At 40.8% G+C, this 15873-nt stretch overlaps 1 gene segment (V, D, J or C); it reads left to right on the forward strand.

Moving 5' to 3' along the window:
* Positions 1–6412: 6412 nt before the first annotated feature.
* LOC138160397 (T cell receptor beta constant 2-like) lies at positions 6413–12723 on the forward strand. The segment is given in 6 exon segments: positions 6413–6462; positions 6585–6697; positions 10448–10834; positions 11801–11818; positions 11996–12102; positions 12463–12723. Coding segments are annotated over 6 exon segments (696 nt in total).
* The last annotated feature ends 3150 nt before the right edge of the window (positions 12724–15873 follow it).

A 15873-nucleotide genomic window follows, 5' to 3' on the forward strand; every position in this document is an offset into this window, starting at 1 on the left:
TATCAGTTATGTCCCTATATTTTTTCTCATTGACTTAATCTGGAAATATTTCTCTATGTTGTGATATAGAGTTCAAGAAAGTATTATCATAGTTAATGGAAAAGGTGCTTGAGCAAAAGAAGAGGTTATTCCATTATGACATTAGCATCCCTCCTCAAAAATTCAGTTTTCAGTCTCACTTGTCCTTACATAGGTACTCCAGAGATAGAGGTAAGTCAATGGATGCTAGATGTTGTGAGTGTTTGGGAGAGAAAGGTGGGCACAGGGGAATCACAATATCCAAGTGATGAAGGGGATGTCTAAGAAAAGGCAGGAAATAGAAATCTGATATGAAGGAGAGCTGAGCCCTGTTATAGTTATGATAATGAAACAAAAGAGGTGGGAAAGGATTGAGAGGGTGAGGAAAATATTAAAGAATGTTCAGGACATTGGAATGTTTTAAATGAGAGGTACATTTCATGGAAGTCTGAGACTAATGTGAAGGCTGGTCATCTTTGAGTGACAGTTTAGGTATTGAATTGTTTTTTTTTATGTTCTGAACTTTGGAAATTTTTACGTGGAGTTGGAGGTTGGGATTGAAGTTCAGGAGAGGGATAAATAGATTTGATGATCATCTGAATAAATATGATAAATAAATCCATGGGATCTAATGATATCCCAACGAAAATAAAAATATAGATTGAGAAAAGGGCCCCAGGTAGAGTCAAATCCTTAACAATAAATTAAATGTGAATAAAATCAACTCTGAAATTTTATTCTACCTTGAGAAAATTTGCAACACAACAAAAAGATGAAAATAGTCAATGATGGAGGAGCTGGGAAAAGTTGAACATATTAATACAATGTCAATGGAACTATGAATTATTCTGACTGTTATCTAAATGAATTTGCATTTGTGATTTTTAAAAGCAACTAAAATGTCCATAATGTATCATCCAAAGACTCCACTCCCAGGTCTGAGTAAGAAAGAAATGTCCCATATGTGCTGAAATATTCACGATAGCACTTCTTTAGCAGCAGCAAAACAAAACAAAATAAATGTCCTTTGATGGGGAATCAAGACTTAATTTGTGATTTGATTTGTATAAGAAACTACTTAATCAGAGAATCCCTTCTATCAATGCAAGTTGACTACTTCTCTGCAACTTATTTTCCCATAGAGTGTCCTAGGACACTGTGGTCATATAGACAGTGCATGTCAAAGATGGGGCTTGAAGCTGGGGTTTCCTGTCTCTGACTCAAGCACTCCAGCCACTGTTCCTCTCTCTCTCTCTCTCTCTCTCTCTCTTTTTTTAAAGCAATTGGGCTTAAGTAACTTGCTCAAGGTTACACGGCCAGGTGTTTCTGGGTGGATGCTAAGTGTCTGAGCCTGGATTCAATCCCCAGGTCATCCCGACACTGGGGCTGGTGCTCTTACTGGCTGTGCTACCTGGCCGCCCCTATTCCTATCTTTTGATTAGAAAATAGCTAAACAAATAATGGTATCTGAATGTAATGGAATATTACTGTGAAGGAAGAAAAAAAAGAAAACAATAAATTTGGAAAAACATAGAACTGATGGGAAAAAAAAGAAACTGAAGCAGGAAAATTTATACATAATAACTACAAAAATGGAAATGAAAGAATAAAACCCCAAACTGAATTCTATGTAATTATGACCAAACTTGACCCTTGAGAAGAGGTCAGGAAAATATACCTCCTTATATTCCTTGCAGAAGTGGGAAACTATTCCTATTAAAGACTGCTTATAGGGGCGGCCAGGTAGCACAGCGAGTAAGAGCACCGGCTCCAGTGTTGAGAAGACCTGGAGATCGAATCCCGGGCTCAGACACTTAGCACCCACCCAGAAACACCTGGCCGTGTAACCTTGAGCAAGTTACTTAACCCCGATTGCTTAAAAAAAAGAGACTGCTTATAGTTGCCTGATATATTGATTGGTTTTGTTGAAGAGAATGCATTTTTAAAAGTTTATTCTCTGTTACAAGGAATGTTTCACTGTATAGTGGAGGGATGAGGCATTTATTCAAGCATGAAAGTGGCATAAAAGCAAAAAATAACATTTTTATGGGGGAGGACAGGGAAGAGAGATGGGTTGGAAACCAGGATCCAGTTGAGAGCAGGTCAAGGGTATTCAGAGTTAAACCTTAGCCAATCAAGGGAGATTATTTATAACATAAGAAACTTTGGGCAAGTCACCCAATCCTGTAAGATCCCCCCAAATGGAGGATATAGTTTCAATAGAGTAGTGGAGCCAGAAGCTACATTATGAGGGGTTGATGAGTGAATGAGAAGATGGGTCCTATTTATGTATGTAGTCACAGGATCAAAGGACTGCTTAAGCATGTGGTTCTCAATAAATCTGAATGTGTACATAGATGTACTTTTAATTTCTGTGACACATTTTTTTTTACCACACAATTTATATTTTGACTGGACCTATATTTTCTTGCTTTATACTCTAGGTTGGTTTGGGTTTGTTTTTTTTTTGAGGGAGAGAGTCTTCTTCGCTCAATCATACTTTAAACCCCTTGAAGACAAAGATTATATCTTTATGTCTTCAGCTTTGTAAGAAGGTCCTTGGTACTCACAAAGCAATTAGATCCCAGTTAGCATAAACCCTCCAATTTCTACTTCATGTATGACTCTGTTCCCAAATAATTTAGATTTCTAAGGTATCAAGCTGGTCATCAGATTCTGATACCACTGTCTTTTCAGCAGGACTAAATGTTCAGGGTGAGAGAAACTCTGCTTATATTGTTTCAGCCCCTAGATCAGGGAATTCTGGGCTGGTTCTTTAGATTATATAATCTTGGATTCAGAGTTGGAAAAGACCTTTGGGATCATTTATCCTCTAATTAGGGGGAGAGGGTATCTTATTTTACTGATGAGGAAATAGAGAAACAGAATTTAGATTACTTGCCCATAGTCAAACATGATAAAAAGCAAGCTAAGGTTTGAATTCAGGTTTGCCTGGTTCCAAATCTAGCATTTTATCCTATATACCTTTCTTATTCCTTGGCTTCCCCTTCTGTATTCCAGGATTGGCAGGAAGGGACTCCTCTTCATAGGCTGCACAGACAAACATGGGCTAAAATAATGATTTGTTTCATAGACCCTTTTGGTGAAGTCTATGGAACTTTTCTCAGAAAAATGTTTTTTAAATGCACACAATAAAGCACACAGGATCACAAAGGAAACCAAATATATGAAAAAGTTATCAAAAAATTTAAGAAAAAACAAGTTCTTGAACCTTAGGTTAAGAACTTACCCACCAAAGGAAGGGGAGTTTGAACATCTTAGATGTTGCCTACTAATAGTAAGGAAGGTCATCTAGTGTAATCCCCATAGGCATTATTCCCACAATAGCATCCTCCAGCTTTTACTTGAACACTTTCAGTAGGACAATTCATTCTTTTTATTTTGTTGTTTTGGAGGAAAATAGGGTGAAATGATTTGCCCAGGGTCACACAACTAGTCCGTATCTGAGGCTGGATTTGAATTCAGATCCTCCTGACTCCAGGATTAATGTTCTATCCACTGTGCCACCTAGTTGCCCTGAACTCATTCTTTTTAAAGAATTTCATCATTTTGGGGGAGGGATAGTTTGATATATGAAGTTCTTTTATTTTCCTAACCTCTGGGGACGAGCAAAACTAAGCTAATCCCTCTTCAATAGATTTTTTCCCACTTGGTATATATCAAATTTTTCAAATATCTTCACCATCCTGGTGACACCAGTCAGAACCTTCTTCTCCTTGTTAGTGCCTTTCTGAATATGATACCAAGAACTGAACACATTAGCAGAGATAGAGTCTGAATAAGATACAATTTTGTGGGCATGTTGTCATACTTTTCACTTCAGTCAAGGTCCAAGGATTCAGTGGGATATCATAGAGTCAAGAGAAAGATAGTACAAGGAATTGGCTGTGGACATGAAATGGCAGAGCAAGAGGTACCCAAGAGGTAGGAGACGTTGGCCCCACAGAAATGGAGGAGGGAAGACACCAAACTCCACTTGATTTGACATTCTGCCTAGGTCCTTCTGGGAGACAGTAGCTCATTTCTCACTGAAAATTATCTCCTCCCCTCCTCCCTGCCAGAGTCGGTGTTGAAATAGACAAGAGTTCTGAACTTGGACTGAAGGACCCTGGATCTGAATCCTGCCTCAGACACTTGCTGTGTGTCCCAGAACAAAGTCACAATCTCCCTGAGCTCAGTTTCCTCATCTGTAAAATAGCACCTACCTCAGAGTTGTTGTGAAGATTAAATTAGATGATGTATGTGAAAAACCTTTGTAAAGCCTTAAAGTTCTGAGAGTCAGCCAGGCCTAGTGGCTAGAGAGTCATCCTAGAGACTATGAAGATGCATTTGAGTCCCACCTTTGACCTATCTTGACTGTGCAGTCTTGGTCAAGTCTCTTGGTTTCTTGGTGCTCCGGGCAATACTTGAGACTGCATTGACAGGCAGCGGCACTATTATTTGGGAGCTTTCTGTACCAATGAATTGATTTTTATCCTTAAGGTGCTATAGAAGTGTGAGCAATATTACTATTGTGGCTATCCCTGAGATTGTTTATGCAGCAGAAAAATGGACCAGTCAGTCTGAATTGATTTCCTTCTCACTATTCCCCTGCCACATGGAGGCTGTAAAACTCTTGGAATTTACTCAATATTGGTTCTTTGCTTATTGAGACAGCTAGTTACTCTAAGTGGTAAGCTCATACCTAAAGAGAAGCAGCTTCTTTCCACCTTAGCCCAATCCACTCTGCTTCACCAGAAATTGTAGTTTTAGCAGAAAGGGAACAAGTACGCTCGTGGTTTGATACGTTACACAGTTTTTTTTTTTTTTTCCCCCAGATGTCATCTAGAGAGAAATGCAAGTACAACCTTCTTGCCCCCTGACTTCCTACTGTTACTTCATCATTTCTTCTTTTACCCTTCCCCCAAACCCTGCTCTGCCAGACCCCAGCCACAGTCACTAGAACCCCTCTAAGTCTCCTCAGAGTTGAGAAAAGAGAGACTGAGGGGAGGGGCCATTCTTGAAGTAGGTTGTATCATTATGGCAGATAAGGGGGTAGAACACAACGAGCCTCCAAGATGACTTTACAAAATTCTCTTGTCCCAATTACAAGCCCAACTTTTCCATTCTCCCCTCTTTTGGGGGTCTGACTGAGAAATTTTGAAGTCAGTGTCTCTATTTCAGAGAGATTTCAGTGTGCCTATGAATGTGAATGGGGGAAAAATTACATTTTTTATTTTCAATAATCTCCAAGTGAAATTTGACATTTCCTTCATTTATGATTTTTTAAATCATTACTCTGAGAAGGGGTCAATAACTTTCATCAGTTTGACAAAAGAGTCCATCACACACGATACTCCAATGAGGAATCAATATTTTATGATGTAATTTGTAACAACAACAAAAACAGTGCTTTGTGCCCTCCACCAATTACTCCCTTCACTCTCACGTTAATTTGCCTTTGAACCTATCCAGCTTTATCTAGTTGCTTTTTCTTGTTGATAGTGGAGGGTAGCAGGGAGAGAAATAATTAAAGGGAGAGCGCAATCCCCACGAAAGAGACAGATTTCATGTTGAGCTCTGTGCTATTGTGTTACAATGAACTTCATTTCGGACCCGGGACCAGGCTCACTGTAGTAGGTGAGTGCACAGGTTGAAGATTTGGGGAGAGGTCAGCTTCATTTTCAGGTGAACTTTACCTATTCACCCTGCCGCAGCCCTTAACTCCCTCTGAAGCCCGTGGGGTGGACACTGCCGGGAGCGAGGGAGCAGCAATGGGAATATGACGAGGGCTCCTAGATTATTTAGTAGCGGAGGGAAGCCCATCAGATGCTTTCCCGAGTTTGAGCAGCAGCCCCAGCTGCTGTGCTAACACCGGGCAGTTGTACTTTGGAGCCGGAACCAGGCTGACAGTGCTGGGTAAGAGGGGACAAACATTGCGCTTACCTACCCTATTCATGCCTTCACAGCGATCAGGGCATAGCGCAGAGTGGGGATGACAGCTGCCTGAGAGAGAGCTTGGGGCTGGGAATGGGGATCCCTTACTTCTCAGCTTATTCATGTGCCAGGCTGTGATGCTGTGGGCACAGAGACTCAATATTTCGGGGCTGGTTCCCGACTCATAGTTCTAGGTAAGCCTGGACATAGTCCCAACTGGGGGTCCAGAGGGTCCCCTGGGTGTGATCGGAGTTTGGGGGACTGAGAGGCGGTGCCAGAGGATGGTTGGGGTCCGGTTTTTGTGAGGGGTCTGGGAACTGTGTTCTGCTGATGCTCTGATTTTTGGGTCTGGAAGTCGGCTGACCGTGGTAGGTAAGTGACCCTGGGCAGCTCATTGTTGGAAGTCCGGGAAGGTGCCAGGGCTAGTGTGGCTGATCCCTGACTCAAAGAGGTCCAGATGGCCAGGGACAAGAAGAGAGGCCCCAGACCTGGGAAGAAGCAGCTGTGGTTGGGAGAGGGCCAGTGCATTTTTCATCCCTAAATGCTCCTTCCTCTGCTTCACTGTGGACTCTTGCAGCAGGGAAGGGTGGGGGACAGGTCAGACCTTGATAAAGGGATAGGTTGGACAGGGTACAGAGCCCCGACAGACTTGGGGAATGGGTTGCCGAGGTTTGGCTGCAACGCTTTATCTCTGTGTCATATGAGCAGTATTTCGGCCCAGGCACCCGGCTGGTGGTCACAGGTGAGATATCCTCCCCACTACCCCAGTTAGAGCCCTTCTTACTCTGAAATCAGTGTCCAGAGGCCAGAGGGGCGCGGTTGGAAGATTCATGCCGCTAAGGTAGTATCCGAAAGCTCCGGTCGATAGTCCTCTTCCCTGAGACTAAACCCCCCACCCCCACCCCATTCTCATCCCTTCTGCTTACTCCGGGCTACTCGCACAGAAAAGAAGGTCGGGATTGGGGACGCCAGCCCGGGAACGGGATAGAGTAGGAAAACTCTATTTCTGTTTTGAATTTCCTAGACAGGGATGAGTGCGCTAGGAATGGGAAGGTCTTTCTTTGGTTTCTAAAGGACCGTATGGGGGAGGGGAGTGACGGTCCCAAGACTTCTGCATTTGACAAAAAAGAGTGGTACAACTCTAAAGAAAAAGAATCTGAGGGAGAGTGTGGTGGGGGTCGATAGTGAGATATTATGAAAAGAAATTTGGAGTCAGAGGACTGGGATTCACTTATAGATCTAGAATGTGGAGGGGTCGGGGGAGTGAAAAACCCTTTATGTTGAACAGAGAAAGAGCGGCATAGGTCTGAAGATGTTTGCAATGAATTATCACCCCCCCCCCAAGTATAAGCTCTTTGAGGGCAATAACTCAGTCACTTACTTTTTTTGTATCCCCCACAACACCCAATCTTGCTGCTCTGCACATAGGAAACTTTTTTTTAGGTTATTGAATTATAGACATAAGGCCCTACATCCAGTGTGATGGATTCCATACACAGTGGGACAGATATTTAGTGGTAATGATGATGGTTATGATGATTGATGGATAAGGTGGAGAGCAAAAATAGAGAGACAGGTGATGGCTCAGAAGAGAATTAGAACAAAGATGAATTTGAGATCTTGGCATTTTAAAGTGGATTCTTATTTAGGCAACAAAATCCTAAATCTCATTTCTCCACCCACTCACCTGGGTTTCTAGCCCCTGAGAAAATCATAGGGTTTAGAGTTGTAGGGCACACGGGAAAGCATCTAATACAATTCAGCTTCTTAATTTTGGACAAGGGGCAAGTAAATTTCAGAGAGATGAGGTGTAAACATTATTTATGATCACTCAAATTGCCTTTGCCCAATTGCCTATTAATTGAAAACCTTATAAGGTGATTAATTTGGGAGGCTCACCACCCTCCATATATTCTTGCTGATTCTAACCTAACTGTCTCCTCAAAGAGAAGCCTATAGTTGTATTGAATATAGTGACAATGATGGGTTCACAGATTTAGAGGTAGAAGGGCCCTTCAAGGTCTTTGAGTACAACCCGATCATTTTACAAATAAAGAAATTGAAGTTTATAGAGATGAAGTGAGTTGTTCAAGGTCATGCTGCCAATTAGCGTCCAAGGTGGGATTTGCATCCAAGTCTTTTTTGGTTCCAAGTCCACTGTGTTATCTATTATACACTCTGGAGTTTTGTTCATTTTCTGGAAAGGAAATGCACCTAAGGCTCTACAAGACATCTTTCCATTAGAAACTGTTTAGATCTTCTGTGTATAGAGTTCTTTGTGTCATGGAGTTAGACATGAGAAAGAACTACTGGATACTGAGATACATGCGACCTGAGAAACAAGGGAGCTTGAGGAATTCCTGAGAGGCAAAAGAAAACTAAGTATGACAGGAATATGAGAAATGTAGTTCTTCCTGGATGTCTGGAGAAGGATGAGATAAACTCATGAGATATCTGCAAAGTAACTATATATATGTATAGATAGAGAGAGAGATACATCTGTATATATAATATATTATAATATGCATATGTATATAATATGTATCATATATGCACACATATATTCTTATATTAAATATATGTTAGCAATAGATATATATAGATATAGATATAGATATACATACTCTTCATTCTCTTGAATATACACACCAAGGAATACAATGAGAGAGCAGCAGAAGGGACCTTACAGGCCATTCAGTTCTGCATTTTACAGATGGGGAGAGAGAGGCCTAGAGAGAATACATGCCTTGCCCATGATCAAGCAGTGGAGATGGGATTTAAACTCAAATCCCCTGACTCCAAATCCAGAACTTCTCCTCCTCCTCCACAATTCCTCCATAATACAAAGTAATAGATACATGTAAGATTATACAGGACCAAAAAGTCTTAGTGCAGTTAAAATTACTAAAGCTTAGTAATTTTGGTGATTTAATTTAGGTGATTAAATTTAGTAATTTAGAATATTGGTGATACAAAGTGCCTCTAAAGTGTTAGTGCTTAGCTGAGTGCTAAGATTTTGGGGACACCCTGTATTAGTCATAAGTAGTAGCAGTAGCTGCAGCAGCAATAGTAGTAGCACTAAGTAGCTTTTCCACTATACAAATCACCCCAGTAGTCACTTGTTTGGATTGAAGCATCAAAAGCCACTTTAAAAACACAAATATATTATTCAGGAGGAATAACAAACTAGAAGCAGCCTCAAAGGTCTCTAGTATAACCCTTCATTTTATGGAGGAAGAAACTGGGGCTAGGAGAGGTTATATGACTTAGGTAGTAAGTGTCAAAGATAGGGATCCACTTAAGTTTGGGAAGGGGCAAGGTTTGAGATAGATAGATAGATAGATAGATAGATAGATAGATAGATAGATAGATAGATAGATAGATAGATAGATAGATAGATAGATAGATAGATGACAGATAGATAGATTTTTTTTAAAGAGTATCAGTTTAGAAGTTCTGTGGAAGATGGGTAGGAGAGGGGTGGACACTGAGAAACCAATTAGGAGGCTATTGTAATAGACCAGCTGGAAGATAATAAGGGCTAGAACAAGGATAGAGATTGGTCACAGGAGTGAAAGTAGAGAACTCCAAGGACCATTATGGAAAGAGGATACGTAAGCCATGGTATCTGACTGGACATTGGGATTACAGGAGAAATTGACTCCACCTTTGCAAAATTGGGTGACAAGGAGGACAGTGGAGCATCAATAGAAATGGGGAAGTTTGGAGGAAGGACAAGTTTAGGGTTCATTCAGGGCAATCTGTCTTGAGTAACAAGGACAGATTCGTAGAAGAGGAAAGAAAAGTAGATTCGTACATAGAAAGAGGGGCTATTCAGTTAAATCATAGCCCCATTTGTTAAGTTTCTACTATGTGTAGGGTGCTTTGTTTTGCGCTAAGACATTTACAAATAATTCAATGTCTCTGATCTTGAGGAGCTTTCTCTAGCAAGAACTCTAAAATATGTATTTTAAAAAGGCAGTCTAGAATATAGGGTGCCCCAAAAGTCTTAGTGCTTTTTAAAAAAAAGAGATTAACCTCAGCTCTATGAAATCTGGGAGTCACCTACAAAGATTGACAGTTTTAATTATGTCATTATAGCTTAAAACTTCACTATGACTTTTGAAGTATCCTATATAACATACTCCACAAGAGTTGTTAGGTCATGCCATGATTGATCCCTAGAATACAAAGATCACATCGACCTGGATGGATGAGAGAAGACTTACTAGGTTCTCATTTATAAAAAGAGGGGGTTGGACAAGATGACTTCTGAGGCCCCTTCCTATTCTCCAATATTATAGTACAATACTATAATCCTATATCATATTTGAATTAAATATTGGATAGAATTATAGCAAATGTAGAAAATAGCTTGATACAGGGTACCATAAACAGACAAATACAGAGACATAAAGCATCTTCTTCCTCCCTTTACAAGAAGACAACTCTGTGACCAATCCTGGATACCAACCTCTTTCCATTTTTTCAGATGACCTGACCAGGGTGACTCCCCCAAAGGTGACTGTGTTTCAGCCATCTGAGGAAGAGATGGAGGAGAAGGGAAAGGCCACATTGGTCTGTCTGGCCACAGGCTTCTACCCTGACCTCGTGGAGCTGAGATGGTGGGTGAATGGGAAGGAGACCCAAATTGGGGTCAGCACAGACCCTCAGCCCTCCAAGGAGCAGCCCCAAAGTGACTTCTCCAGCTACTCACTGAGCAGCCGCCTCCGGGTTTCTGCTCCCTTCTGGCGCAATCCCAAGAACAGCTTCCGTTGCCAAGTACTGTTCCATGGGATCTCGGATGAGGAGCCCTGGACAAGTAACCAAAGCAAACCCATCACCCAGAATGTCAGCGACCAGATCTGGGGAAAGGCAGGTGAGAAGCATCATGAGTGAGGCCTAGGGAAGGGGGAACCTCCCCACAGAAGGAGGTTAAGACATAAAAATAAGGGAAGGGAAAGGAAAGAACTAATAAGGAGATCAAGAAATAAAGAGAGAAGCAGGATAGACAACGCCTGCTCAATCAGAGAACCAAGAATAAAACAATCCTTTCCCCTAGGAACTTTCCATGATAGATGGGCCTAGAAGGCAAAAAGGTTCCCTAGGTTAATCAATAAACTAATAATAGTTAACATTTATATAACACCTACTATGTGCCAAGCACTTCATTTGATCCAACAATGTTGGGAGGTAGGTGTTATTATTGTCCCCTTCTTACAGATGGGGATATTGAGGCAAACACAGATCAGGTGATTAGCCCACGATCACATAGCTATTAAGTATCTGAGGTCAGATTTGAACTCAGGTCTTTCCTACTCTAGGCCTGACACTCTTACTGCTGAGCCAATTAGCAGCCCTGTTTCCTACTAGAATGAAACTAGACCAGATCTGTGCTGTATAGACATCTGCTTAGTGCTGCCCTCCTTCCTAGTCCCTATCAGACATTCACAGAGAGGATTTCCAGACTAAAAATCTATACAGTGTCACCCTGAATTCAACCTCCCCCCGCCATTTTCCTAAGATCATAGTGATGATGTATTTTATAGATATAAGCTGGGAGGGAATTAACCTAGCAAGTACTTAATTTAAACTGCAATTTTCCTGGCATTGTGGTAGATGCTGAGGGTACAAGTAGAAAAGTGAGACACTCCAATCAGCTTACATTCTGCTGATTTCAGGACCAGGACCAGATTTGGAGAGAACTGAAGGATATAGATTTTAAAACCTAATGCTTATTTCTGTAAGAGCATAGGCTTGTGCTGACTTACATGGTCACCCTAAATAAAAGCCTCCTCGAGAAATCTGGGACCAATTACCTATCTCTCCCAATTTTCTCTTTCAGATTGTGGGGTCACCTCTGGTAAGTGAGTCTTTCTTTTCATTTTTTTTTCCCATTCAACGACTTTATTCCTGTGGTGACAGTCTAGGGAGGGAGTCCATGGGGACCTGGGGTACATGCCTATCCCCTGACCCAGCAATGATGGGAACATAAGGATGGGGAGGTCAGTTTGGGAGGGGGTAATCTTTGTCCCTACAGAGTCCTATCAGCACAGTGTCCAGTCTGCCACCTTCTTGTATGAGATCCTGCTGGGGAAGGCCCTGCTGTATGGACTGGTGGTCAGTGCCTTGGTGTGGAGAACCATGGTAAGTGAGGCAAATGGGGGGGGGTCAGATGGAGCAAAGACACAATCCTGAATAAACAAACCCAAGGGAGTGACTCATAGGTCACTGTGGGAGGAGGAAGTCACAGGTTTGGGGGCATTCATCATCCGGGAATTCCACCTATTTCTGTAAGCTCATATTTAGTATTATTGTGAATGTAGAGATTCAGGGAGTATCTGAAAGAAAGGGGTGAGTTGATGGACCTTAATAAAAATCTACCTAGAATTTTCCTTTCAGAGGCAGTTCAGGGTCAGTCCTAATTCCTGTCTGTACCATGCCACCTCCTTCAGTCCCACCCTAACTTTGAAAGCCTGGCAAGATCCATTTGTGTCTCTTCCTCAGGCCAAGAAAAACTATTCTTGAAGCCAGCTATGGACGTGGGAGCAGGGAACCAAGAGCAGGGGCCTTCACCCTCTCATCAGCCCAGCTTTGCTTTTCCTTTATCCATTCCCAGCCCGGGTTCCAGAAGAGGTGCTCTAACTTCTCTTCTTGTCTTCATCCCTCATAGATTTCCTGAAAGAGAACTATGTAAACCAGAAGGGATAAAAGTAGTAGATTAATCATAAAGCAATAAAAACGCCCCGTGTGTCTATGGCTTATCTCTATTCCTGGCTTATGTGCAGTAGACTTAGTCACAATAGATGTTTCTAGGAGGTAACAAATAGTAATTTATGGAAAATATCCTCTAGCAGACAAGAGAATCCCCATGATATTTACATGCCTTACCCTCTTCTTTTTCTAAACAGGTAGTGCAGGAAGGGAGTTTAGCCAGTGTGAGGTACTACTCAGCAGGTACATTGGGGATAGGATGAGGCAGAGGGCCACCACAATGCCCCGGTGATGAAAGGGGCCTTAGGTGAAGAGCATGAAAATAGAAAATGGAGTGAAAGACAGGTGTTCTAGGAGAAGGGAAGGGCCTGGAATATGAAGCAAATGGTAAATGATAAATAGTGGGCACTGACATAAGGTGTACCACGGTTATGCTAATTTATATGTATGATTTGGTGGAGGATAGGGACAATTTTGCATGAATACTGAGTATTAAAGTTGTCTCAAGAGTGAAGGTCCTGGACCAATGTATCTTTTTAAAAGATAGGCTTAGATATACCCTTCTCTTCTCTGTACACATGAACCAAAGGCAGGATCATTCTGTGTCATCTGTTCTTAGACACCCACATCATGATTTATTTCAGGATTCAGGTCTGTGGACTGGTATTAAACTACATGGTTGGGTTATATGTTTAAAGAGAAACAGAGAAGTGAAGAGAGATACCTGAATGAAAAAGTCAAACTCTAAACCTAGGGTGGAGTGACTTCCCATGGGATAGACAGCAATGGTAGATGTTCCAAAAGACCCCAGAGTGACAGAATATATCTGGGATTAACCACATCTACCTAGGTTAACTACTAATCAATCAACCCACCAGCAAACATTTGTTAAATGCAGAGATGGCTAAGTACTGCAATAGATAAAAGAGCTGATTCTGGAGTCAGGAAGAACTGAGTTCAAATGTGGCCTCAAAGACTTCATAGCTGTGAAAACCTGGGCAAGTCACTTAATCTCTATTTGCCTCAGTTTCCTCAACTGTAAAATGAGATCAATTACAATCCTACTTCTTAGGATTGTTTGTGAGGATCAAGTGAGATGATATTTTTAAAGTGCTTAGTACAATGCCTAGCACATAATAGGTGTTATATAAATGTTTTTTTTTCCTTTCCCCTTCTACTCTACTATGTACCAATATTTGTAATAGGCACTGATGATACAAAGACAAAATGAAATCATCTCTGCCCTCAAGGAACTTAACATTGACTCTAAATATACCTTTCCAATATAATTATACAGGGCAACCCCAAAGGCTTTACTAATTTAAAACTGCACTAAGGCTTTTGGGAATACTCTGTATCATTTCCTTCCTTAGACTGTACATATGCAGCTAAACTGATCTTCTTGTACACACTCTATATACCATTTCTTCACCTCTGCACTGGTTGTACCTCATACTTGGAATGTATTCTCAGGTCACCTCCACCTGCTGGATTCCCTAGTTTCCTTCAAAACTCTCCTCAGGTACCACTTTCTGCATGAACCTTTCATGATCTTTCCAACTGCTAGTGCACTCTGCCCCCTTACAAATTTACCTTTTATTTTTTCTGAATATGTTTTGTATGAACTTTTTCATTCATCTATTGTCTCCCATCATATAATGTAAGCCTCTGGAGGGCAGGTACTCATTCATTTTTGTCTTTCTGTTTTTAATGATTAGCACAGTGCTTGGCACAAAGCATGTATTTAATTAAAGATTATTGACCCATAAGTTTATTGTACCTTCTTTAGAGTATTCTCCTTGAAGATATAGACAAGAGTCCTTTTATAGGTGTTGGATGTAAATGAGATGACTCCAAGTATAAATTCTTAATGTGTAAGAAATCTACTAAAAGTCTGATTGAACTTTTTCATCTCCTGTATAGAAATAACAAGACTCAGGGAGAGTCTTAGAAAAGACATTCTATACAAGAGAAGAAAAGATCTCTTCCTGAATACTTGAGAGAATCAGGTTTGATTAGAGCAGACTTTGGGGTCATGGTTGAGGGTTTGGTTGCAATTTGGAAGCTGAGAGGTAGGAAACCCAATAGGAGTAAGTTCAAGGAGATCTCAGCGAGTAGACCATTATGGGCTACTTAACATTCGAACTATGCTTGGGCTTTTTCAGAGAAGAGGTTTAACTTTGTAGGAGTTCTTGGTAAAAGTTTGAGAATTCAGTGTAATAATCGCCCTGGGAGTGTCCTTTAGACCCTTCCAGAAGACTAGACATCTTCTGGTTCAATTCCCACATTTTATAGATGAGGTAAATGACATAACCCCATTCCCAATACAACTTGCTTTGTGCCCTTTTGGAGTACTCTTTTCAAACTATAGGAAAGAGATATCTAATATGACAATGACACAATGTCAGATAAATTGTAAGTGTTGGTATCAGGACTTGAATCTGAATCTCCTAAAACCAGGTAAGTGGACATCTGCTACACTAATACACCACACTGCCATAAAAGTTTTAAGGTTCTAAATATATCACTTCAACAGGACACTTAATTGAGAGCAGGAGTTCTTAAGCTGGAATCCATGATATACTCCCCCCACCCACGCCACCAAGGGGTCCATAAAGAGATTTCAGGGGTCTATAAACTTGGGTGGGAAAATATTTTAATAACTATCTCATTATGATTGGTTCCCTTTACAATTCTATTTTTATACATTTAAAAACATTATTTTGAAAAGGGTTCCATAGGATTCACTAGATGGTCAAAAGAGGTCCATAACACAGAAAGGTTAAAAATCCTTGAATATTAAAAAAGAAGATTCCAACACATTATTGGCCCTATCCTGTTTATATCAACATCTATCTAATGGTCTTCTCAGGCTTCTCTTTAAGTATCACATACTTTTAAAAAATGTACTGGGTGTCCCAAGCTTTTTACACCAAGACTTTTAGGATATCCCATATATTCATAACTTTTACTTACTCAGCATGCAACATAGCTGAAAGGTATTGGACTATTGATAAACTCAGGGTGAAACTAGGAAGTTAAATATTCAGTTACTCTAATTGTTTTGAAAGTACTTCTTGGGGTAAAGTTGACCTAGTCTGATCTACCTATCAACAGAAGGTGTGAACTCTGACATTCCTCATGTTAAAATAATTTGACCAATGAGTCCTTCTTGAAAAGTCCAGTACCTAAAAGAGAAGGAAG

This window comes from Petaurus breviceps, unplaced genomic scaffold, assembly GCF_028583685.1.
Source record: "Petaurus breviceps papuanus isolate PSGF00001 unplaced genomic scaffold, PetGlider_PUasm1.0 181, whole genome shotgun sequence".
Taxonomy (NCBI): Eukaryota; Metazoa; Chordata; class Mammalia; order Diprotodontia; family Petauridae; genus Petaurus; species Petaurus breviceps.